Source organism: Salminus brasiliensis, chromosome 5 (genome assembly GCF_030463535.1).
Source record: "Salminus brasiliensis chromosome 5, fSalBra1.hap2, whole genome shotgun sequence".
In the NCBI taxonomy this organism is placed as follows: domain Eukaryota; kingdom Metazoa; phylum Chordata; class Actinopteri; order Characiformes; family Bryconidae; genus Salminus; species Salminus brasiliensis.
The window spans coordinates 18,111,055-18,138,430 of NC_132882.1; the positions used below are offsets into that span (position 1 = coordinate 18,111,055).

Sequence of the window (27,376 nt, forward strand, 5' to 3'; positions counted from 1 at the left end):
GAGTATGAGGGCTACAGCTGATAGCAACTGAATAATTGTGTGAAAGGGGAAGCCCCGTGTGTGCGTGCGCGCGCGCGTGTGTTCTTGTGTGTGTGTGTGTAAGAGAGAGAGAGAGAGAGAGAGAGAGAGAGAGAGAGAACAGAACAGAAGAGAAACTTCAGTTCAGATTAATCGAGGACATCTCAACAGTGTGCAGTGTTGTCGTTCTGCACTTGGAGCATTAGCCTCATTTGCTTGTGCACATGCCTCTCTGTGGCGATCTAACCAAACCATAGAGTAGAGCTTTGTGAGAATGAGACGAGGCTTTTATTTAGCTAATATCGGTTACCCTCTTGCTGGAGCCTAAAGCGCCCACATGACATTTCTCTAAAGAAGGGAAGCCGGCAGTGTTGGTTCGTCCGTTTCTTTCTTTTTTTTTGCCTTTTTTTTTCTTTACTTTGACAAACACCACTGACTCACTGCCATGGGCTGCCCTGAAAGGCTGCTGATGGTGCTTTGTGGACAGCCAGGAGGAGTGTGTTAAGATGCCGGCGGGCTGACTGAGAGTGAGAGTTTCCTGACCATGACCATGAGCGGTGACCGCACCGAGCCGTCTGCGCCGCTCGACCTGCGGACCAAAGGCAGAGAGCGCGTGGGGGGCGGCGGTAGCAGCGGCGGACAGAGAGAGGCGGGCAGCAGCCTGAGAGTCGCCCCTGCAGCCTCCCCCGCTGTCACAACTGACAGTAGCGCAAAGGAGGGCACCGAGCCCTCTCAAATGAAGTGTGGCAGTGATCTAAAGTCTGCCTCCGAACTTCCGATAAGAAAACGGCCCCTCCGGACGAACCAGTTGGAAACAGAAGCGCAGAAGGAATCCAGAGGGAGCCCGGGACCCGCCAAAGTGCCCAAGTGCAGCAGCGCGCGCAACGGACTGGGCACGGAGCAGCGGGCGACTCGCGTCTCGCCGAGTCCAGCGTCGGCAGGAGCGTCCGGACACAGCCACGGTCAACAACGATACGGCGCGCCAGCGTTTTGTAAGTAGCCGCTTTTGCGTCTATGTGTGAGTGTTTGTGTGTGTGTGTGAGTGTCTGTGCGTAAACCATAAGAACGCCTCAATATGTTTGGTCCATTCACTGAACTGGTTCTCTCTTAAATATGGAAAAGTAGTGTTTAGAGGGGCTGTTTTAAAGTTTTGGACACAAGGGACGTTAAACTGACCCACTGACACGATCATATAGAAATGTAACGTCATCTCTTATCTCTTATCTTAGGTGTTTCTTCAGGTTGGTGTTCTCCTCTGAGGTTTGCTCTTCCTCTGACCGAGTGGTCAGTCTGAGATCTCAGTGTTTAGTTTCAGTGTCCTGCTTATTCGTTACGAGATCTACGTGTGTGTGTGTGTGTGTGTCGCAAACAGAAGGTTGCGCAGTCATGGTCAGTCCAGCCAGTATAGTTTGTCATTGTGAAACTTTCAGCCAATCAACAGGAAGTTATGAGGTTTGCTTAGTAGTCACTTGCAAAACATGTCAGTGGGTCAGCACATGCGTCTGCACTGCATCCCACAGCTACAGATGAGTTCACAGTGTCGTATATTTATAACCAGGAGATAGGACGATATGAAATACCTCTTTTACACCATTCTCTCGAGGTTCTTTGTCATTTCAGAAACACCCAGTTCAGTTCTCTATGGTTCTCTGATTAAGTCATCTTTACTATGACAGTTGTGTGTAATACTGACCAGGGTATACCCAGATCACCACCTGATACTGGTGACTTGCTTCGGGTGATGAGAGCTGTATTCGGCTCATATTGATGTTTTGCTGATGGTTCTTTTATCTTGGCGTCATCACAGGTTATACGTACGTATATCCACTCCACAGTGTCCATGTAGTGGAAGACGCCGATCACCTGCTGAATGAAGTTGCTTTGGCAACACATCAGGACGAAGATGGCGACACGTAAGTCATTTGCCCATCAGGAAATTCACTTGTCATTGTTTGAAAAGTTGAAGTTCGAGTACTCATTGTACGCAACACAGCACACTGATTTCCTCAATACTTCAAACAAGATTACCCCCCCCACCCCCATTCACTGTACCTCTGAACTAACAGTAGGGGAAAATGCACATATCATAACCCAAGGTTCTCTAGCATGATCATTTGGTAACAAGTGTGTGAACTATACTGTTTTTTTGTTTGTTTGTTTGTTTTTTTACCATTTTACCTGTGTGACAAATTCTCAGAATGGACTTAAACAGTACAAGACGTCTTGATTGGGACTTTATAGGTTTAGTTTCTAGTGACACATATTGTTTATTGGATTCTGCCCAGCATATGCTTTACATGAATCTCACTTCCTGTAGGGAGGATGCCCTGTAGCTCCTATCTGCTGTGATTCATCACACTGGCTCTTTGTGACGCAAGCGTAAAGGAAAAGTAAAGCATGAATAAGTGAATGAGTTTAGAAAGGAGGCGCGCTCCTCTCGATTTTGACTTGTGGGTGTATTGTACATGTGTGTGAAAGACAGGTAGGGAAGAGAAAGAGAGGAAAGGGAAAAAGGGAGTGGCTAGAAGATTGGGACAGACCGGCTGACCTCATGGAGATGTACAATCGTTGTGATTGCTCTACTTACTCCCTTTGTTGTAAGTAAGGCAAAATTCAGATGTGAAGATGGGAACTGGGCAGGGTTTTTATCTCTCATGTCGACGCCAAGGGTCACTTCCTAGAGTGCAATCATGAGGCATTCAAGGTGCAAAGGTACATGTTGCAAACATATCAGTGTTTGTCCCTCCCCCTTCAACTTACAGCTCATATCTGACTGTATGTGAAAGAGGGTAAACTGTTTTCTAAGATATACACTCCTTTCCTATCTAATTGAATGTAATGGGAAGTGCATAGATCATAAATAATGAGCATCCAGGAGCAGGAGGAGTATCTCTAACGCAATCCTCTGGCTTTATATCAGGACAGAAGTACCTGTAGTGTCTGTAGAATGAGTTTAACTTGACTAAGGCGAAGGGGCACATTAGTCTTTGCAGTAGTAATGCTGAAGTGCTGAGTTGCATTGTGGTTGCAAAGGGGCAACTTGAAACAGCAGGATGACTGAGCAAAATGCTGAAAATGTGTGGTGTAAAAGCATTTGAGAAGGCCAAGGCTACAGATGAATACAAACGCTCGGTCATGCATGGACACACATACCCTTACTGTAAGACCCAAACATCCTCCCACATGATGGCAACTATGAAAGTACTGCTCTTTGTGAGCTCATGTGAGTGAAACTTGGCTGTTCAAAAACGACACCTGCTGTCATGCAATATTGACACCCTGGTTTAGTCAACATGTGTCTTAAGCTTTTTTATCAAGTAAGCAAATGAGACCCTTGTATGAGTGTACACATTCACCTCCCCCTCGAGAGAAGTCCTTGACAAGGTCGGCAGGGTTTGGGTCATAGGTCAACACAGTTCTGCTGAGGTTTTAGTTTTCAGTTGATAAGCTTGCAATTTATTGCACAAAAAATGAATAATAATTAGACAGGTGATGATTTTGAGCATGCACTGATTTTGTTTCTCACTGCTCTTGTTTTTCTAACCCTTGAGAGGAATCTGGTATTAACATATGCTAATGAATGAAATGTTTCACAAGCTGGCAACTCTTATTACCGGTAGAGCCCAATTTCCTGGCCTGTATCTGTGCGTTACATCAGTATCTGTCAGAGATCAGACTTCAGCAGAAAACAACTTTGAGCCACACACACATACACAAGCGCAGGCTGACACGCACACACATGCACACTCGCACACACAAAATCACACACATACGCACCATCTACCCCTTCTCTGTAATCTGCTGCCTTATGGCTGTTACGTCAATGGGCGTTTCATCCTCTCACCTTGTTTTTTTCTCAGCGCTTAACAGACCCTCATTTTCGGGAAAGCCAGTGTGAGTGTGCGAGTCTGTGGTTTGTTCAGGTGTCTTTCTCTCTCTCGGTGTTCTTCTCTTTTTTTTCAGCCCTTTTTAAATGAATGGGCTCAAAACCCAAACATCCGCTCCCCACTTCCTCTTTCACACCGCTTTCTCCCCCATCTCTCTCTCTCTCTCTCTCTCTCTCTCTCTCTCTCTCTTGTACTCTCTCTGTCTCTGTCTTCCTCTCTCTCCCTCTCTTGCCCATACAGGTTCTGTGTCTGCTCTAATGCATGATATACCATGCACACTTTTTATTTATTGTGTTTTATGTATGCATGTATATAATGCATGTAAATGGTATGGTATAAGTATGCCATTGGTCTAGGTATATCATGCACATACCACACAAGCTCTAACAAGCATTAGAAACACTGGCACATGTATTTCTATACCTGCTAAACCTTTAGCACAACAGTCTCTAGAGTTTAGTTTCAGAATGGTGCAATAAAGACAGCACATCCAGTGAGCAGCAGTTCTGCAGATGGAAACACCTGGTTGGTTAGAAAGGTCCATGGAGGTTCGTGCCGACGAGGCTACAGTACCTCAGATAACCACCAATTGTGCTAAGCAGAAACGCATCTCAGAATGCACAATACCTCAGACCTTTAGGTGGATAGGCTGCAAGAGCAAAAGGCCACACACGTCTGGTTTCACTTCTGTCAGTCAAGAACAGAAAGCTGAGGCTGCAGTGGGTACAGGCTTACCAAACCTGAGTAGATTTAAGAACCTCAATATCTGCTGAGGCACACAGATGATAGGGTCAAAATGTTATGCCAACAGCATAAAAACATGGACCAAATTCTCTATCAATGCTCCAGGGTGGTGGAAGTGGTGTACTGATGGCAACCAACTTTAATGGCAACCAATCATGGCTTTTGACCATATGTGTCTCTTCTTTGCCACAATTTTCCCATCTTCTAAAGGCTGCTTCCAGCATGATAATCTGCCAGTTTACAAAGCAAAAGTTATCTCAAAGTGGTTTCAGAAACTTGACAATGAGTTAATTGTTTGTCAGTGGTCTTCCTGGTCTCCAGATCAGAATCTGTTAGAGCCTCTTTGGAATGTGGACTAGCAGCATGGAAGTGCAGGAACCTCATATCAGCATGAACTAAAATTCAAGCAAAGATCAACATGAGGCCCTGCCTCATATTAATAATAAATGAATACATTCTTCTTAATAAATTGCTGAATGAGTGTAATGTATACACAAACATACGTATACACATACATATACACATTTCCTCAAATACATACTCCTACATATTTATATAAATTTTATTGCCTAATCCAATTTTTTCTATGGTCTCCTACTGAAATTCTTTGATAAACCTTTCTGCAGCCCCTCAAGATGATCTCACATAAAATTAAAAAGTCAGGTGGACATGTCAAAGGAATTGTGATAAATTGTATTGACATTTGAAACAATATCTTCCTTTACGTTCACACAGCAGGTAAAGTGGCTAAATCCGATTTATCTTAGGCTGTTCACACTATCTTTTTAATGTGACCTACATCCGGCATTCGTCTGAACAGTTCACGCTCCTAAACACGGAGCGGTGGCGATATGTGCCTTTTAATTTAGTTTAAACAAAAACTTCACCCTAAATATTTATGTGGTCTGTTACCTTGGTTGCTATCCCGCCACTGAGAAACCTCCCTCATTATTAATGTCCGTTTTTTTTCCCCCAGTTGGATCGATGTAAAAATCGCATGAACTCCAATCTGGCTGTTGAGACGGAGTCTCCATGCCGCATATCGGATATGTATTGTTTATCAATACCACATGTGGTAGTGGCCCAAATTGAAACTGAAAATGTCAGATTCATTGTGTTTTTCGCTGTTCAGGCTGCCACACAGATAACACATCTATGTCATATGTAATGAAAAAGATTTTATTTGGGCCACTTTTACCTGCTGTGTGAATGAACCTTTTTTTGTTGGAAAATGACAGTTTTGTAAATTCTGGGCTCATGGACATTCATAGCAAAAATCTATGAGTAATAGGTCATTTATGATTTCCTCCCAAGTCAAGTTCAGGAGATGAACATACAAGCATATTATTTATTTATCATTTAGTAACTATTAAAATATTATTAGTATTAGTCTATATAGTAGTAAATATTAAAAACCATCTACTTCTATAGTTTACTTCTAACACCTCTAGTCCTGGATGGATTCTGTAAGTTTGGGGTACACTGTGGTTTGCGTTTTTGTGGTCTTCTTGTGCACTATACACACAGTGCTGGGGCATTCAATAAGCCCAAGAAAACAAGTTAATTTACATGTAGCAGGCTGCAGCATTCATCAGGGGCCAGATGCACATTGTTGTTTGATGTCATTGATGTGTGACTGACGTACAAGTGGTGAGTTATGCCTGAACGAGAAGAAGTTGAAGGGTCAGGTGGTATCGAGAAGTACCACAGCTCAAGTTGTTTTTCTAATACCTCCCTTTTCATGTGGCTTTGGTTTGGGTTATCATTTTATTGTTATACCATATTAGGCCAATTTTTTTTAGCAGGCTGAGTGCATATCAAAGGAAAGGTCCTTAACACCCCAACTAATGAGCTGTATGATGGGTGCAGTAGATGCATCACTGTTGATGCAGTTGATACTGATGTAAGATACCGATTAAAAAATTATATATATTGATATATACAGCCTGCAGGCATGTATATATAATGATATACATGCCTGCAGGCTGCAAAATAAACACCAGGATTAGGTCTAATCACTCATTTATTTTGGACATATAGTGATAAGTTAAACACTATATGTCCAAATGTTTGTGGACACCCCTTCTAGTAAAGGTATTTTGCTACTTAAGGTTGCACCCGTTACAGACACACAGATGTGCAAATGGACACCCACACTCAGCTTGTCTAGTCCCTGTAGAGAAGTGTTGCCAATCGAATATGACTCTCTGGAGCAGATGAACATGAACCTATTGGCACCGTGCCAGGTATGGGCTAGAGGGGAATAAAGCACTCCAGCATTGAGCTGTGGAGTAGTGGAACTGTGTTCTCTGGAATGATGGTGCCCCATCCAAAACTTTTTGGACGATTTGGGACTGAGGTGTGGTGGTAATGTCTAGTAGACAGTTACTGTAATAAAAACACCATGAACTCTTTTTTAAGACCCTTGATTTTGGAAGAAACAATGAACAAGCAGATGTCCCGATACTTATTCCCACATAGTGTGTGAATCACACATGCATGCAAGATGCAAACAATGCAGCAGCAGTTTTTTTTTTTGACACTGTGGCCGGTCTTCAGTACTGTTGCCGTAAGGGCTAACTCCCTCAGCTGCCAGGTTGGTTTCTGGTAAACAGTGCCATACAGTGCTTGCCTCAGGCTTTTTGTGCCATATTTCAGCTTCCCTTCTGTCTTTGTTTATTGCCACTGCGGGCCGTGCCACAAGGGATGTGAGGTTTGTGTGTCTCTGGCCTGTACAGGATGCCGCACATACGCAGCCATGGCTTTATCTGGGCCTGCGGTCTAACTAACTCTCACTCACTTCCAGGAACTTAAGAGTGTTTCATCTTTAGAGAAGAGAGACAGAAAGACCATGAGATTGTGAGAATGGGAGGATCATGAAGAGCAGGGGTAAAACAACATACTACAGCAGCATCAGATGTTAAACTCTGTTTACTTGTGATCCACTGAAATGTTGAAGCAAGAAACTGACAGGATGCTATTTTGTTCTGGGTCAATGGGTTAAAGGTTAATTAGCAAACACATATGTTCACTGCAAAGTCTTAGCTGTTTTCCTTGCCCCAGCACACATTATGCAGCTCATGAAGGGCTCCATGTTTACCTATATAAACTGGCTCAGGCATCCTGGAGTAGGAAATACAGTGCAGGACAGTGGGTGCCCAAGAGCAAAATTGAGGCCTTTTTATGATGCTTATGTAGGTTTATGTTAAAAACAGTCATAATACAGGGGACACAGTCATTGTCCAACCTAATTTATCCCTTAGAATTAAACAACTACCACAACTACATACATGCTTACAATTGCTAATACTGACTTGCAAAATCCTGACATAGCTGTCTCCTAGTTTTCTCTCATTTTTTGTAGGAATGTAAAATGTTAAAGAATTCCTTGAATGAGGTCAGTGTGCAAATTTGTTATGCTTTTACATTTTGGTGTAATTATTCCTTTTAATCTGAGATGATTGCTTCTGGAGCTCACACAGTTTGAGCAATAATGAAGAAGGTTCAGAGACACCATGAATTAACATGAATTAAAATACAGCGTAATATAAATAAGGCACACTATGCAAATATCAGCACTTATCAAGTGGCAAGTACTTTGGTACTACTTAATACTGGCATTAATCCGATCAAATCAAATTAAATTAATATCTAGTTAAAATAAGATAAAATAAGTGGTGTTCTAGTTTGCATGGTGTCATGGTTGGACCCCCTTCTCAGCCGCCACTGCTTCATCACTAACTATAATTCTGTCTGTAATATCCTAATTAATTAAATGGATAGACTGGTGACTGGTGATAGCAACTGATGGGCTATTCAATGGATTCTCTCTTACCTTGGGCTTCCAGTTTGGAGATCTGAGGTCAGCCTACCCATAATTACAAACTGACAGGAGGACGGATGTAAATGCAAGACTTTATTAAAACAAAAGCACAAACACAAGATAATTACCCTGAAAGCAAAACACAGGCTAACAAATAGGCAGTCATATAAGCACATCTGTGAAGGCATAGAGATATTGTACACAACTGACAGACAAGCACACACAAGGATTTCAAAGGAATAAACAAAACAGAGACAGAAATATGAACATCTGGCAATAATAAGAAGAGGAGCTATTAGGCGCCCACTCTAACAAAGCTAATTTGTCATTGACATGATGATATATTGACCAGATGTGTTTGTTTGGGTGCCCTGTGCCACCCCCCACAAGATGCCACCTTGGGCTGCTGCCCATGTCGCTCATACTCAAATGGAAATCCACAGGGTTAAAGGGGCGATACCTTTGATGCAATCTGATTCCAATGAACAAATGGGAGCTATTCTGGAGGTGAAGTCAGTCAAGGTGGTGACGTGGTTTACGGGATGGAAAGTGAGTTTTGAATGATCTTCTGCTTTTTAGACTGCGAACCAGGGAACAGAGAAAGTGTGACATAGCATTTTTTTGTCTTACTGACAGACGATGTCTCTAAATATGAAAGTAAGGTCTGGGGTCACATATATGGTAGAGTAGAGTACTATGGCTCCATATTGACTTGTGTTTAGTAGTGTCTAAACTTAGAGGTATCTTTGAATTTTTATTCAAAAATATCTATTCAATCTATTCAACTAGCTGAGGTTATCTTGGGTAAATAGCGAAGCACTTTTGTAACTCAATCTGGATAAGAGCGTCTGCTAAATGCTTTAAATGTAAATGTAAATCTACATAAAGTGGCTTCTGTCACTTGACCCTTCTTTTTCTGTTTAGTTTGATGCCTTGTAGTGTCTTTACAGCAGTACAATTACTGTAAAATGTAGAACTCTTGCAATCTGGCTAGGGCACTGAACAGTCATATAGTGACACATACACTACTTACTTTTAGATCTTTGTAACTTTTTATTGTCTTAAGTGTGTGTGTGTTATGTTATGTTATTTCCTCTATTGCGATAGTAGACCCCCCCCACCACCACCATTTGTGGAACATTCAGATGGTGCCTATAACACTGGGTGTGTCACCATCCCCTTCCTTGTTGAAAACTTTCTGTGGAATGGCCAACATGAAGTAACTATGGCTCCAGGACAACATCCAGTAGTTCACTGGAGGAAATATGATTTTTTTTTTATCACTCTTTATCTGTAGGCTCTAATTTATGGTTTAAAACAAAGAATTTCCCATATTCTAAGCAACAAAGCTTTCCTCTATCTGTATTTGACATTTTAAAATAGGACTAAATGTATTCATATGTTTTTGAATTCTGTAAATAATATAGATTCAAAAATAATTTATTATGTTAATTCAATGTTGTAGTCATAGGGCTTTTAGGACTAAACTACAGATGCTTTTTGTAAATAACAGTTTGTGGATAATGGTACAAAAATTGGCCACACCATTTTACAATTTTTTGTTGAACAGCATGTTGCTAGAAGACTGATCTCTTTCAACTTGTCTTTTTAACAACTTAAGCATGATTTTTTTTGTTTTTTACACTTTTACAATACACATCAAGAGGCACCTCAAGAGATTTGAGCCTTTAGGCTATGATTTGTTGATAATTATTACTAGGAAAGACAATTCAAAACTTTATAAATACCCCTGACTCCTTAAACCTTTTTCTCAAAAAACAGCAGCTGTAGACTCCTCTAAGCAGCTGCCTAGCACTTTAAAAACCATTGAGGCCAAAAAGCAAGATAAAGCTATAGGAAGATAACAAAGTGTTCTCAGGAAGCCGTTTCCTCAGTTCATAGTGTAATTAAGAAATGTCAGTTAACAGAAACTTTGGATGTCAAGTTGGAATACCATGAACTCTCTTCAAGAGAACTTCTAGTGGGATTGCTAGAAAGGGAAATCAAAACCTTTGACTGCTAAAGACATTCAGGAAGATATATCAGGCTCTGAAGTGGTGGTTCACTGTAAAAATGGATTCCTTTAATAATCTACAGTGGTCTACCTCAAGATGCACAACCTAAAGAAATCAGAAATCTGTTAATGGACCTCAAAAGAGCAAAGCATGCAAAATGGCTCAAGAATCCCACAGAAATAGAAGCCTTTTGACAGAAATAATGGGTGGAAATCCAGTGAAAAGCTGTGATGCTTCATTGAAAAAAATTAAAATATGTCTTTAGATGTTGTGCCCATGTCCAAACATTTTAATGCATCTGTTTATGTCCACAGTTTTATGCAAAAGTTAAAATACAGTTACACTAGTTAAAATGCTACACATACAGTTACACAGTTAAAGTACTGCCTGGAACAATCTGCATATCTTAAAACATGATTACTGTTTATTTGCTGAATTAAACATATTTGGAAAACTGAAATCTTAAGTGTGGCATAATAAAAGCTTTGTTTTAATGATGTATTTTATTTATTTTGTTTTATTTTGTTGTATTTGTGTTATTTTGTTTTATTTTCATATGTGTTATATTTTACATAATGGTACATTGCAAGGTTTTTGCAAGGCAACTAAAATACACTGAATTCACAATGATGGGCTCCCTCTCTCTCTCTCTCTCTCTCTCTCTCTCTCTCTCTGTAGATCTGTAGATGTAGAGTTTCACAAAAAAAGAGGTGAAAGACTGAAAAGCACACTGAAAGCCCCTATAAAGTGACAGTAATCAAAGGGATGATTTATTATTCAAAACAGAATACACCATTGTCCCTGACATCAGGAAGTCACCTCAAACCAGAGTGGCTGTTACTGGAAGCATTTTGAAAAAAAAAAAATCACACACAAAAGTTCAAGAGTTCCTGACTCGTTTTTTTTATCCAGACTCACCTCTATCTGCTTTCAGCTTGCTCACAGAGAGATGGAGGTTTTCTGTGAAGTGATGGGGAGATAAGCGTTTCCCTGTACTCACCGAGATCGGTTGCATGTGGACATTGTCTGCAGAATGACTCATACAGGTTTAGTAAACAGTCATTCATAGAATCAGGTTATGGATAACTATGTTAACCAGTCCATTCACTCAGCTGTCGAAACCACACTTGCTAGGACCAGAAGTAGGAAATGCACTGGTCAGCAACATATTAGTATGTGTCACAGACACTATTACGCTTCCATGTATGTGTGTATGAAGGTATGCTGCTGTATGTGTATACGTAACTAAACCCATCTGCAAGTATTGGAGTACTTTCAGTATGAAGAATAGGCACTTCCCAGAAAAGTAACAGCCTGCCTTATTGAAACATCTCTCTTGCCTACGCTGGGAGCAGGGTCGATTTAAAAATTTGGAGCATGAAGTTTCATTCTTGTTTTGGCTTAGTTATTTCAGATAGATATAATACCAAGATATACACTGACCCATAACATTAGTACCACCGGACTAATACTGAGTAGGTCCCCATCTGACCATTCAAGACATGGACTCTACAAGACCTCTGAAGGTGGCCTGTGGTATCTGGTACCGTTAGCAGCAGATCCTGTATGTTATGAGGTGGGGGCCTCCATGGATCACTGCCCATGACCCTGTCAAGTATTCCCTGGTTGTCCTTTTTTGGATCACTTTTGGTAGGTACTGACCACTGCATACAAGAAAAACCCCACAAAACCTGCCTGCCATTTTAGGAGATGGTCTGACCCAATACATATCCGTGTTCTTACCTATTTTTTCTGCTTTTGACACATCACCTTCAGGAACTGACAGTTCACTTGCTGTCAAATACATCCAACATCTTGACAGATGCCACTGTAGAAGAAGATAATCAACGTTTTTTCACTTCATGTGTAACCTTACCTGTGGTGTTAATGTTATGGCTGACCGATGTAGTACCACCTATTTTTTAAGCATAGTGTTTGGTGTAGTAGTAGCCCATTAATAAGAAACAGTTATGGAATAATTGTGTTCAGTAATAGGGTTGGGCATGGATAAAATACCCTCAGGTTTAGTCTGCTGGCTGCAGTTTGGGATTCTTGTAAAAATGGGCAAATAGAAATGTACCAAAAGGACCCAACCCATTTTACATTAACAGTAATATTTTTATAGTTTTTATATAAATATAATATATGCTTAATAGTGTATGCTTGCAATACTGTTGTCAGTTTGTGTTGTTTTATTGTAATGTTGGCTTTGTACTGTTGATTTTACCATGACATATTGCCAGTAAGAGTTATGTTGACACTTTAGATAAAATATTTTGAGGAAACTCCCTTCAGGGATCAGGGAAAAATAGGGGACAATCTCCAAAACCAAAACCCAACCTTCATGTTACTACACTTGCAGAAGCAGAAGTTATGGCACAAAAGCAAAACCAGTAAATGCCAAGAATAGAACACTCCAGTTGTTGTTTTAGAAAAAGTACCTGAAAGAACTCGCCATGATCCAAGGCATAATATGATGGCTGCCATAGGAACTAGCTTTCTTACTCTCACTGAAAATGTTATTACTGATTACAGAAAAAAAAGAAAAACATGTGGTGACCAAACGCAATGTCTAGAGATTTAACTGGCAGTAGTTATTTCAAAGCAGGAGTATTTCAAAGTAAAAGTTTGATGAACAGTGTCTGGCACTGTCCCTCCATTATACACTCTAGGATGTCGGTAAAAGTATGTATATTTGTGGTCAGAAGTTTGCATATGCTCATCATAGAAATGAATGTTGTCACAATATTGGGCAATCAAATTTGTGGGGGGAATTCTGAAATCAACACAGAGTCAAAATATACCGACAGTATCACACCCAACATTTAGTTCAACGTACCAAGTTACACCTTCACCAGATGCTTTTAGCAGCCATCAAAAATCTTCTGGCAGAATTCTAGTTGGTAGAGTTTGAATGCATTCATTTAAATTTCCTGGCACAAACCAGGTTTTCCCGATATTTTCAGTAGGTTGAGGTCAGGACTTTGGAAAGGCCATTCTAAAGGCTTAATGTTAAAGCCTGCTTTATCGATTCCACATCTACCTTGATGGTAGGTTATTGTCCTGTTAACAGTTGGTACAGCGTTGAGTGTCTCTGGTCTTATCTGGTCTCCTAAAACTTTCCTCCAGGGGTCTTTTTCTTTATCCATGGTTCAGCTGCAAACTTTAGTCAAGCGTAAAGCTGTCAGTTTTAGGGCAGGGCATTCATTCTTGGACAGCAGTCTTTCATTCCATGAGGACGTTCTGAACCAACTTCCTTGCACCAATGAAATGTGGGTCTTCTTCCAGACCTTGGCAAAGTCATTAGCTTCTCTTAATAACTTGTACAATCTTGGAAATGGATCCAAGAGACATTCCTGACTTGTGTAAATCCACAGTCATCCTTTTTAGGTCTTCACTGAGCTTCATGGACTTTCCAATTGTATCATGTGTTGGTCAATCTAGTGAGTGTTGTCAGACACTTTAAATGTGGGCACCCAGAAGCCGTAGTCAATCATGGTAATGACAAGAAATTAAGAGGCCTTGATATTGGCAGGTGTTTTGGGTTTAAATTAACTGATATATTATTAAGTGGGTGTATGTATGTGTTTGGTCCCATTTGTATAATAATGACCCTGCGTTGATTTCAGAAAACCAGTTGAACACAGGTATTTGGCTTTTTTGCTTTAGTTTGAGGCTAGTTTTAAAGTATGATACATAATCATCTAACGTCATATTAAAATCGATAGTCTTATTTATATATTGTTATGGTTTAAAAACACCAGCTACCCTTATATATATATATATATATATATATATATATATATATATATATATAATTTGTCTGTGTTTTTTTTACTGTTTTTGATGCATGAATTATGTGTGTGCGTTATTTCAGGGCTCTGCACATTGCTGTGGTCCAGGGCAAGGCAGTAGTTTCCAGGCTGATCCAAATTTTTTGCCGGGGTCACAAAGACTTGGACACATATAACAACTTAAGACAGGTAGGATGCACACACACACAAATTGGTGCTTATACTGTATATTAGGTGTTCTGAATATTTTCATTTATTTACCTCCAAAAAATGGGGGACAATGTCCTTGCAGTTTTAGCAACAAACAGTGTGATTATTTAAGTACACTGTCAAACAGAAATTTAAAATGTAGGGGCACTACAAGTATAAATGATTATAAATGAGGATATGGTTTATTTGTTTTTGATTGCAGGCAAAACATCCAGATTAATCCGTTTATTATTGCATATTGATCTTTAATTTATTCAGGGTAAGGTTCAGCTTCTGATGGGTGGCATTTTAGCAGGTATATGATGTGTGTACAATGTGATCTGCAAAATTACAAGAATAATAGTAGTGTAACATCAATTTTAGCTCTTGATTTGTTTTCTAATCACTTAATTAAACAATTAATAAATGACAGAAATGCATATTAAGAGGTTTCGGTGCACACCACATTGGCTGTGTCCAAAACTGAAGGTAGCCACCTCGATCCCCAGCTACCCCAGCAACGTGGTGAGAGCTAACATTGCAGTTACAGTGTGATCTGCAATATTTCAAAATGTTGGCAGTGTTTTACCTTTTCTTTTTTTTTTGTGTTTTTTTTATAAAAAACCTTCATTAATAAAATCCAGAATAGAATAGAATGTCTTAATAATCTCTATTAGCTGTTTTAAGTTTTCATTCCAGAAATCGGCTCCCATGTACACACATCAACATTTATTGTCATAATCAAAACATAAACAGAACTAGCACAAAGATTAAAGTGGTGTATAGAGAGAGGGAGGCTGATAACATCTGAGGGCAGGACCTGGAATCATGAGCATGCAAAAGAGGAAGCATTTTTCTTTCCTGGTAATCTATCATTTCAGACCTCACTTCTGGTCGTTATGTAAGCATCTAGAGTGACCAGCCCACATCTTCAAAGCCACCACATCACCAAACACACTCTTCACACACTTCTTCTCGCTGGGAACTGCTATTTCTCTTTCCCACAGCGGGCTGTGCTTACGGCTCACCCCTTGCGGAGTGTCCCTAAGCTTTCACATTCTGTTCTCTCTCCTCTCTCTCTCTCACTCGCTCTCCCTCTGTCTCTCTCTCTCTTTCTCTCTCTCTCTCTCTGCACTTCCACTGTTCTACACTCATTCTCATCATCAGTGATAGCCACTTCATGTTTAACCAAACCTCAAAAATCACCTCACCTCTGAGGTTTCACTCAGCACACACACTGCAAGCCAGTTACCAGAAGCTGCGTCTGAGCCCTGCCTATGAACCGGCTGCTGTGTTGTTTCTTTTTTTTCTTCTTCTTCTTCTTCTTCTGTCGATTCATTTAGCTTTGAGTGATATCCTGTCTTCTTTCGCTTAACTTCCCTAGAACTGAAGCACTGTACATTCCAAGCAATATTGTGTGTATTTGTGCATGCAGGTGTGTGAGCATGCATGTCCACTCCGCTATATGTTTATGCATGTACTAATCAGTGTTTGCATAAAAGAGATGGATGCACAGAGAGCAAATGCAGTCTTTTTTAAAAAGGCTTATATCCAGTGTTTTTCTCATTCTTTTTACACTGAGGTACATTTGTCATGTTTATGTTGGTTTATACACCAAAACCCCATTTTCTTTAAATAACCATTTTTCCACTTTGCTTTTCCCTTAAAATTAAACAGGCTGCTTGTGTTACAGACTGGTTTATGTGACTGAAATCTGACTGGATGCCAAGCATTGTGTCTTATTTAAAATAATTAAATAAATAAAAAAGCAATCCAAGCTGACACACTTCTTATACATTAAACGTGAAAGCGACAGGGCTACACTGCTGAGGAATGAATAGTGGTGTAAATGTAAATGTGTTGGTTTCATGACATCACACAAACACTGACTGTAAAACAGGCTGGTTTTGTGGACTGTATTCAACGAACAAATGCATCGAATCCATGCAGCAATCAAGACTGCTGCCTCTGTCTCTTGCTACGCATGCTGTCTCATAAGTCAGTGCTTTACAAGTTAGAGCAGCATCTAAGGGTTCTGTTACCGAATGAAGAAGACAATAGTATGTCCTGACATTGCCAAGGTGTCAACAGCTTACTGCTACCTGTTGGCATGTGGCTGTGTTAGCATTAGCCATTAGCATTTTATCTCAATAAACTAGGCCTTCATTTAAAGGAGCCTCAAATACTGCCATATGATTCGAACATGACTGACTGACATCATTGCAACACTAAACATTGACATAACACTGACATCAGTGAAGCATTTATTTTTAAATTTAAGTCCAGAGTGGATTACAAAAGTGTTTTGCTGCTTACTCTGAAAATATCATTAGCTAGTTGGTATAGGCTAGAATCCAAAATATACCTCCAGCTTGGACGCTGCCAAATAATAAAAATTTTTTTTTAAAAATCAGCATGGAAAAACCTAAATACTCAGTGTTCAACATACAACACTTTGCCAGAATGTCAAATCATGTAAGGCATGAGTACAATCATAAGCATTTAATAAGTGCTGATTTAAGTACTCTTGAAAGAGATGCATCTTCATTTGGCGTTTGAAGACAGCAAGCCACTCTGCAGTTCAGACACCCAGGGGAAGTTCATCCCATCATTTAGATGCCAAGATAAAAAAAAAAGGTCTGGATGCTTGTCTTCCATACACAGCCGGACTCGAATTTCACTGCCGCTTAGGGCCCCAATGCCACCAGGGGCCCCCAAGAGCACCAAGATATCATGATAAAAAATACATATTTTGAAAATAACAATGACTAATAAAACAAAGGGGTATTTCACAGGTTAAAGGGGTTTTATATTCATTTATTTTCATAGTTGGCACACCAGCGTATTGTACAATATATCTCTCCTTGTGAAATGATGAAGTATCTGGTGCTGAGATGGTGATATGGGGGGCCCGAAATGAAAATCTGCTTAGGGCCCCATGAAGGCTTGGGCCGGCCCTGCTTCCATATACCTTGAAGGATGGTGGATCAAGCCGAGCCATACTTGAAGCTTGAAGGGATCTTGGTACAGATCTGTGCTTTCACAATTAAGTGTACTACGTGCCACTAAGCCATGCATTCAAAATTATAATAAGGCATACCGATGAATGTGCTGTTAATGGTTGTACACAATGCTTTACAGATGTATGTATGTATTTATGTATGCATCCTGCTTTAGACACAGCTATCGCCTTGAGGAGAGTCAACGTACTAGTGGGTAAAGCCTCCCTCAATGTTTACAAGCCAAAAAATCATGTTTCTTGTGCATTATTGAGCCAAAGTCTACAAACAAAAAGATTTTATCAGTGGTTTGACCTTAAGTTTAGTTTTCAGTATTTTAGTCTCTCCTCATTCATTGAGATAGAGGCCTTGTCTTGTGTGACTGCCCGGCGGTGCAAAGATGGCCACAGAGTGAACAGACTTTCCTTTAAGGACTTTGCGTCTGAAACAACACAACAAACTACTTCTTTGTTGGTAGTAAGACGCCACATTGTCTGTACATTGCATTTTGCAGTACATTATGGGTGTTTCATAGTGAACTATAAGGGAATGTTATATTCTGTTGAGATTTTAAAATCATCAGAATGGCTGACACACTGTATAGTGTACTATTACTGTAAAAGGAAGCAATTTCACAGCTTCAGTGCTTTGTTTAATTGTGGGCGGAGCATCTGAGGCTGACACTGTGGCTATAGTTAAGCTACATTGTTTCAAACTTCAGATTGTTTTGGTATGATTGCATGGTTTCAGTGCAACAAGATATATACAACCCAATAACAAAATTATTTTTTCAGGCTTTATTTAGATGCAAAATGTAAAAATAGAAATCTAAAACTTGCTATATTTTTTCATGTTCTTGGTCTAGAAGTATTACTGAATTTGTATAGTAACTAAGATTTAAAAAGAAATATTAGATTTTTGATATTTAGATTTTTAAATGCTATCGTAAATTATAAGAAATGCTCATGAAATAAATGCTTTATTAATTTATAAATAATCCTTCAATACTTGTGATCTATTCAGTATTCAAATTAGCTTCATACAGCAAAACCCCAGTCAGACAGAGTGAGCTTGTCAGTCAGTGGGTCAGTGTAAAACTGCCAGCATGTCGTTGTTTTCTCAGCTGACTGGTGAATTTTGAGAACGTGTTACTACTGCTACCACTGTCTCTATATTACTGTGCTATTCTTCCTTTTTCTACACCGTCTTCACGCCCACAGGTCTAGCATGACCACCATGTACGCTACCATTAAAATAGACATAGACTCTTCAGCCTGTGTTTACTGGGGGCTGTGTTTGCTGCAGTGTGTACTGTAGGAAAAGCCCTAGCAAAGGACAAATGGGAGCTTAACCATTACATGAAAGTGTCTATTGTGTTGTATGTTATTGCTTTGCATGTGTTTAATCCCAAGGCAGTGTAGTACCTCAGAGTGCTTGAGTGTGTGTGTGTGTGTGTGTGTGTGTGTGTGTGTGTGTGTGCGTGTGTGTGTGTGTATGTTTTTATGCATTTTTTGATTGTGCTTCCCTGTACTTTTACTGTCACTCTACAGGCTGCATCAGAGTGTGAGCATTATGAGCATGTGTTGTGAGTTGTGATCTGTTAAAGCCACTGCTGCGCGTGTGTGTGTGTGTGCGGTGTGTGTGCGCGTGCGCGTGTGTGCGTATGAACTTAAGTATCCTCATTCCGAGAAGTCACATGATGCCCCTTGCTCTCTGGGCTGTTTCTCAACATACCTTCTGTTGTGGTTCAGGGTAGAAACAGGGACTTTCCCTTCTCTCTCTCTCTCTCTCTCTCTCTCTCTCTCTCTCTCTCTCTCTCTCTCTCTATTTCTCTCTCTTTCTCTCTCTCTCTATCTCTCACTTTCTCTCTCCTTTTTCTTTCTTATCTATCTATCTATCTATCTATCTATCTATCTATACTTCTTTCTTTCTCTCTATCACTTCTTTTTTTATATTTTATTATGTATATATATGTATGTATATATATGTATGTATATATATATATATATATATATATATATATATATATATATATATATATATATATATAGGCCACTTTTAGATCAATCTCAGTACAAACTTCATTGCATTATGCTTTCCCTTATGTTTATATCAAGACTGCTGCATTTAATGTCACAGGTTCATGATGTCACTTTGCTTCATTTTATGTAAATAGTCCTCTGGCCTGCACATCCGCTCACCCCCTTTTTTCTTTCTTTTTTTTCTCCCTTTCCAGGCAGGAATGTGACTCTAAAGATACTCTGCAGGGGAAAGAAAAGGGATTTTCCCTTTATAATCCCACTCTTCCTTGAGTGTCCCATTCTCTTCCCCCCGCCGGTCTCCCCTTTGCTCTATCGCTTCCGGCTCTTCCTCTCCCACCCTCACTTGCCCTCCGTCCACCCTTCCCTTCTTTTTTTCTCTCCCCTCTTCTCACTCTTTATGCTCTTATCTTGATTCTACAACCATGTTGTTTGTCTTCTGGGCTGTTTCCTCCAGCTTTACATGGCAGTATCATAGTATATATCAGGAACAGAAGGGCCTTACTGTAGTGGTGTCCACATTTACATTTGATAAGCTTCTTAATAAAGGAGGGTTTCTTATGATAATGTGCTGTTATGGCCGTGTTCTTTGGATCTGTATGCATTTCAAGTAGTGTTCAAACAGTCAGGAGAAACTGCATGCATGTGCTCTTTTACATACGCAGAACAGTGCGACTGTGTGATGTATGGTGACTCAGACAGGAATCAGGGAAATTGGAGCATTTTTTCACAGGAAGGGAGTGCCATAGGCATTGTGACACTGGAGGAATTTCTCTGCACTGTGTCTCTGTACTTTTTACCTCTGGCTTTTACTGGAACACTGGCCCCTCCCCTTCCCTTAGTCAACAGTGTGCCTGTCCAGTGCTACCTTTACCTGCCAGAACTGAAATGAAACTAATGTTACTTTGACTCATTTAAAAACTTTATTTAATCTCTCCACACCCTTTGAAATTAATGCCAGTTTTGATCCTTTTCTTTTTTTTTAATTCTTCTCTGTTCTTCCTCTTATGGATATATATAGATGTAGACATGTAGATGTTTCCCTTCTTGTATGATGGGGTGGGACTTTGTTGTGTATGAAAGCCATGTTAAATCCTTAACTATGACTAGACTTCGAAACACTTTAGAAATTCTGGTGTGCACCCTCCTGTACCGTTTAGATCAACACTGACCTGCCGACACATAATAGGAGGTTTAGGTAGTTCATTGCATGCCTTTGTATATGCATATTTCCATGTAACAGACAGGTCTGTGTGCATGTGTGTGTGATGTGGATGTGGTATGTATTTGTATCTGGTATGTCTTATCTCATTGTCACTTTTCTGTGGCATTGACCTTTAACCTGTTAGACGTGTTCTAATTGAGAGCTGATGATGATGGGAATCCACCAGGATGTGATTCATATTTACAACCCAAATTACCCTGCATAGCCAAACAAACCAGTCAGTCAATGCTGATTTGTTTTTATAGTGGATTAGTGTACACTTACATGTACAAGTGGGCATGGGAATGTTCCCTCATTGTGTGATTTATATATATATATATGTGTGTGTGTGTGTGTGTGTGTGTGTGTGTGTAATATAAATATATTGCTGTTGTCCAATACAAAATGCTGTAGCTGCCCTGTACACTGACCAATAGAAAATGTGCTAAATGAACTCTTATTTTACATTGACTTCTGTAAAGTTGTGTGGTGGGTCATTCTCTGCACTGCAGTGACACTGAGTGTATAGGGCAGTGGTGGCTCAGTGTTGAAGCTCCAGAGGTTGTGGGTTCCATACCCGGGCTCGGCAAGCTTAAGCAAGGCCCTTCACCCTCTCTGCTCCCCGGTATACAGTAAAGTGACAAATATGTGCACCTTAACCTTAACTGACATGGTGTGATTGTGTGTTTTGCGCTGTTACGTTAAGTGGATCAAACGCAGCAGTGCTAATTGTTATATCTAATTGTTTTCTGATGAATGCATTCAGCTACTTGGAACAAACAGCAAATGACTAAAACGCGAGCTGATTAGAGCAAGGCACTGTTGCTGAAAGCAGTGGTCTCATGTTGCGTCTCAGATCGAACACTTCTGCAGTATACCAGCAAATTGTGCCGCACTTCTTAGTGCCCGTACACTGGTAAATGCACAGAAACAAGTTATTGCTGGATGATGTGCCAGATGAAGTGTGGAAAGCTGCCCACTGTTTGCTCTGTCTTAAATTATTAAATTGCCCAGCGTTAACGGGCCAGACTAATGCTATACTGTACATCAGGCTTAGACGATATATACACCACACATGTCTAAATGTTTGTGGACATTGCTTCTAATGAATGCTTTCAGCTACTGTTGATGACACGGATGTGCAAATGTGCACTAACAACTTATCTAGTCCCTGTACAGAAGTATTGTCAATAGACTTGGACTCTCTGGAACAGATAAACATAATGCCAGGTGTGGGGTAGAGGGGTATTGAGGGGCATTGAGCTCTGGAGAAGTGGAACTGTGTTCTCTGGAATGATTGTGCTCCGTCCAATACGTTTGGGATGAGTTGGGGAGTTCGGGACGTTGTGGAGTGGTGATCCACCAACATCCTGACCTTACTAGCACACTTGTCACTGAATGCAATCAAATCCTCACAGCAATACTCCAAAATGCAATGCCTTCCCTGGACAGTAGAGATGGTAACTCTATTAAAAACTATTTAACTATTTTTTTGTATATGCTTGTCTTCAGAAGAAACAGTGAATGAGCAGGTGTCCAAAAATGTTTGTCCATGTTAAAACATTTCCAAAGCTAGTGATGGGAGTCTAGTATCATTTATAGTTTTTATTCAACACCTGGTTTATTTGATTAATTAATTTGATTGACTGTTTAATGATGTTAAATCAAGTGAGCTAGTGATGGAATTGAAGAAATCCATGCGCTGGCACTAATTTCTTTCTTATAAATGAATTCTTGTTGCTTTTTACTGTAATAATGTTTACCTGCATGTGTTCAATGTGACTATTGTTTTAAATAATGTGCTAATATGTTAAAATATTTCAGATTTATATTAATAATATACATTCAGCATTAAGGTTATTCATTTGTTGCTGGAGAAATGCACATAATGACATTTCTACACTGACATATATGTGGGTCCACACTTCAGTTCCTCTCATATGAGTTCATCATCACCGATTTACACTAATACTACTGTAATTACTAAATCAACTAAAGTGGCATTCCCTGGTCTCATTTCTTGGTTTCAGACTCCTCTACATTTGGCTGTAATCACTCATCAGCCTCTTGTGGTCCAGGCTCTTCTGCGTGGTGGCGCTGACCCTGGAGCACTCGACCGTAATGGACAGAACACATTGCATCTCTGTTGCGAGCACAGTCAGGACGACTGCCTGTCTACAATTCTGTCCCACATTTCCTACCCCTCATCCATCCTGGACAGCAGGAACTATGAAGGTGAGTGTTGAATTCAAACTGAACCAGGACAAGGGGTCTACCACACCAAGGCCTGTATTCAACTGTGTTAGGGTAAATAGCTCATAGTTAGCTTGCAATATTGTAATAAATATTAATTAGTCAAATTAATTGTTAAGATTTCAACATTAACCCTTTCAACTAACTGTTACAGGCTTACTATTTAGTTAATAAATTATGTGTTAAGATTCATTATTTACAAACTACTATGAATAATTCTGAATTATTTAAATACTGTAGAACATATGTAAGTTATGTGGGTACAGAACTGAAGTGGGGACCCTTGCCTTTAATTGGAAAATGTAATTATAGTGTTAAACACCATCTTCCATATGCTATAGTTGTGCACTACAGCCATATGCTGTAGTAGTAGAGACTATGATCTGTAAGGTGTCTTTTATCAGAGAAGTATGATCAGTAAGCTAATGAATGTATCCAGGTACGGTATAAGGCCTGCAGCATACTCTAATTCACCATTAATTCATGCAACAGTATGTGGAAATCCCTGAGGCCTTCCATTATTGCAAAATGTAGTAAGTGGTTTTATTCAAGGTTATTTAGCTTTGAATATCAGTATCAGTGTGTACGGTGGCCCTGTGTGCAAAAGGATCAGGGAGGGTATTTCTTGTTAAGCAACATGCCATGGTCATCTTAATTTTCCTACTTCAAGGTACAGAAAGCCCCTAGAACCACAGAAAGAGGGTCTGAACAGCTGAGCTATGTGGGTGAACATGTGTGGGTGTACACGCGTGCTTGTGTGTGTGTGTGTGTGTGTGTGTGTGTGTGTGTGTGTGTGTGCATGTATATGTCTTCGTGTTTTGCTCAGTAAAGCAAGTCCAAGCCTGGTGGAATGGGTTATCAGATTTGAGAGAGTTATCAGATCAGTTTTGGTTTTTCTTTTTATTTCCCTCCTATAAAAGACCAAGTCTTTTATTTTTAGTTTATTAAATTACTTTTCATTTTCAGGCCTGACCCCTCTACACTTGGCTGTTCAGGACGGAAAAAAGAAGCTTGCCAAGATGTTACTGGACAGTGGAGCTGATATCAATGCTGTGGTCAGTGAGAACTCTCTACTGAATTATTCTCTACTCATTCCCCACCAGTGTTAAACATACCATTTTCCACCCACACAAAAGCTTCCGTTGTCTGTTTCATTCTTTGTTGTTTGTGGTGTTGTAGTTTCTGCAATTGATACATGAATGGGTTTTAACTTATGCAAGTTATGAGAGATCCTTATTGTCAGTAGTGTGTGTTTTGTTATCATAATCAGTTATTATTGTTGAATTCTCATGTGCCCTCACAGGACATTAAGAGTGGTCGCAGTCCGCTGATGCATGCAGTGGAGAACAACTGTATGGAGATGGTCAACTTTCTCATTGAGGTGTGGTCATATATATAAATATGTTTCCACTGAAAATGAGTTCAGTTTTAAGGTCCTCTGCTCAGGCCTTCCAAAATAATTCAGTGGAAGTGAAGGCAAAGTCTATACCTTCCTTTTTTGGATCCCACAAGATGTCAATTCACAGACATCAAATGCAAAAATGGACCACACATGAATCATCCTGTTTTTCTTTTATGAAGGGTTTAATAACTGTATTTGTAAAATAGGACTTATAAGAGGTCAAATATAGTTTAAAATATGAATGTATCTTGATATTCATATGTAAGGGCTATAAAAGCTCTTTATAATCAGCAAGAAATCACTATGCTTATTCTGTGTATTTAAATCTCAGAAGGGATGTCATGACAGGCAGTTTGTGCGTATGTGTGTGTGTCTGTGTTTGTGTGATTTTTAGAAACAAAAATGACATTTCCTTTCTTTCTGCATGTCTCTAATTCTCAGAATGGCTGTAATGTAAATGCACAGTCATACAGTGGTAACACAGCTCTCCACAGTGCATGTGGCCGTGGCGAGGTGGAGGCTGTCAGGGTGCTTCTGAAAAATGGTGCTGACAGCAGTTTAAAGAACTACCACAATGACACTGCCGTCATGGTGGCCAAGAACAAGAAGGTAATGTTAATGTTAATGTTGGATTTTTTGCATTTTAGCATTAGGTTTTATAGAAAAGGCTATGATCTGCAAGTTACCTATTTTCTTAAAAGAAGAACATAGATTACTTCTGCCTTTGCTTTTACATAGTACTAATATCTATGTATAATATGTCTGAGAAATTAAACTGAAGCAACTGTCCATCAGCTTAATAGAATAGAAATGCTGCCCATTAGTGGCGAACACCAGCAGTTACAAGTTTTATCACATTGCTACATTTAGCCCAGGGCTTCTTATCACATAGTATAGTTCTTTCTGGGTAAATTAGGATAAACTAATGAATAATTAAATTCTGTTGTTAATTAATGGTTTTCTGGTCAGGTGTCTGATGTGTTGCGTGGGAAGACTACGCGAGGCCATCATCTGAAAACCCAGCACAGCTTTAATGGTGAGATATAAGCTTATTATACACTTATTTACAAAAAACTGTCATGATCACTCTCATAATGTCAAGACTACTATTAAAAGACTACAGCTTTAGTTGTTCTTCTTCATGAACCCTCTAGTTTGAGTCTCAGTTGTGCGGTTCTCTAGAACCACTAGCCGTGTGCACAATGCCGGCCTAAAGTTGCCCAACCTTGTGTTTCCCAACCCTGGTCCTGAAGGCCCTGCCCTGTACATTTTAGTGGACTCCCTTCTTTAACACACCCATTTCAACTCTGGACAAGGTTGTTAATGAGCAGGGAAAGCACAAAATGTGGGTAGGGTGCCTCCAGGACCAGAGTTGAGAAACCCTGGCCCAGGCAATAGCCCGTTTGCTCTACTTGGCTGAGCTGCTTGGGCCCTTTTAGCAGTAACAGCCCCTTAAATTGTCTGCGTCCCTGCACCACGTAACATGAAAATCAAACTGTTTGTTAGCAGTTTTACTGAAAAAGAAACAGAATTCTACTACTTGATGAGAAAATTGGCCTACTTGGCCTACACGTTGCAAGACACCTAACCTAAACTATCCTACAACTAACCTACTCAATAACGAATTTGCATAGTTTTCCCGTCTCACATTTTGGTTAAAAGTTAAAAACTGCTATTTAAAGAACATGAACTTGATGGCTACTCTCCAAAAGCATGTTTTACCACATGCTATGCTGGATCACAGAATCCAAGCGGCATTTTTTTTTTGCAGCATATTTCTCAGAAAAAAAGAAGTTCATTATGAAAATTTTCTGTGTCTCTGTCTGCCACACATCTTTCCTGTTTTACTGAGCATCACTGAATTAGAGCCTCTGCTTGGAGAGAAGCTCTTTAGAACCCTTCCTCCCGTTGTTTTTAATTTTTTTAATTTATTTATTTATTTTTTTAGGTGCCCCATCGCCAGTTAATTTGAGCCATTCTCCACTGGCCACCGCCACCCTTCACCGAAGCGTCTCTGTCTCTCCTGTGGCTCCATGTACACACTCACCACACAGCCAGTCTGGTGAAAGCATGTCAGGGAACCAGTCACCGACAGAAAGTCAGGAAAAAGAAGATCTGCAACGGAACACATTTCATACCATGACAGCAGACAGAGCAGACTATGGAATGTCCTTTCATTCTTATCCCTTTTTCTCACCACCTCGCTATGACACCTTCCTGCCCACTATACTGCCTGGTCACCCTGCTTACTATCCAGCTGCTTTGCAAAGGCATTCTTATTCCCCAGACACACAATTCATCGTCTTTCCAGCTGGTCTTGGAAGAGGTGAGCCACTTGTTGTTCCTCATGGCCTGCCCCCAACATCTACTGCCACACAGTCACGACCCTCCAGTCATAACAGTGAATCAGATGTATCTAATATGAGTGTGAGCAGCGAGGGAAAAGGGATAAGTTGATTATGACCAACTATAAACCTCAGATCTGTCTATAGTTGCACATGTTGTACTTGTGTTGTTCTGCACTGTGAGGTTTAACCAGTACTTATAATGGTGATTAAGGAGTATGAATAGATATGGCAGGCCCATCTTTTGAGATGTTTTAATAGCTTATAATTTATGATAAATGCCACATGTTTTATTGTGTTTGTATTTCGATTTAAGATTAGAAAAGTATGCAAAACATCTGTAATGTTTAAGTGGTTTTAATAATGCTGACGACTGTTCATACTCTTTACAACCTGAAAAGGCCATGACTGGGCACTATTTATATAGCTGTGAAGGTGCATCATTTATGAAATGATGTGCATATGCTGTGAAAGAATTATCATTGATTCTTAGGTCACTGAAAATGATGCATTTTCAGTAATTCTAGTGGAAAGTCCCTCCATAACAGTTACTGATTGTGACACAGCGTTTTGTGTTTGCAGGTTTTGTGTATGCTTTGAAATGAATGTAAATATAAAAACATGTCGATTACTGAGACAGAAAATAAATATTTTTTTCAAGAAA

The 27,376-nt window shown here is 39.9% G+C and overlaps 1 protein-coding gene across 1 annotated transcript; it reads left to right on the forward strand.

Annotated features, from left to right (window-relative positions):
* Positions 1-156: 156 nt before the first annotated feature.
* On the forward strand, positions 157-27,376 carry bcl3 (BCL3 transcription coactivator). The gene is made up of 9 exons (XM_072679720.1): positions 157-1,010; positions 1,826-1,931; positions 14,365-14,470; positions 22,743-22,947; positions 23,932-24,020; positions 24,269-24,346; positions 24,809-24,976; positions 25,337-25,403; positions 26,316-27,376. Exons 1-9 carry the CDS (start codon positions 563-565, stop codon positions 26,822-26,824), a joined length of 1,776 nt encoding a protein of 591 aa, XP_072535821.1. The 5' UTR covers positions 157-562; the 3' UTR covers positions 26,825-27,376.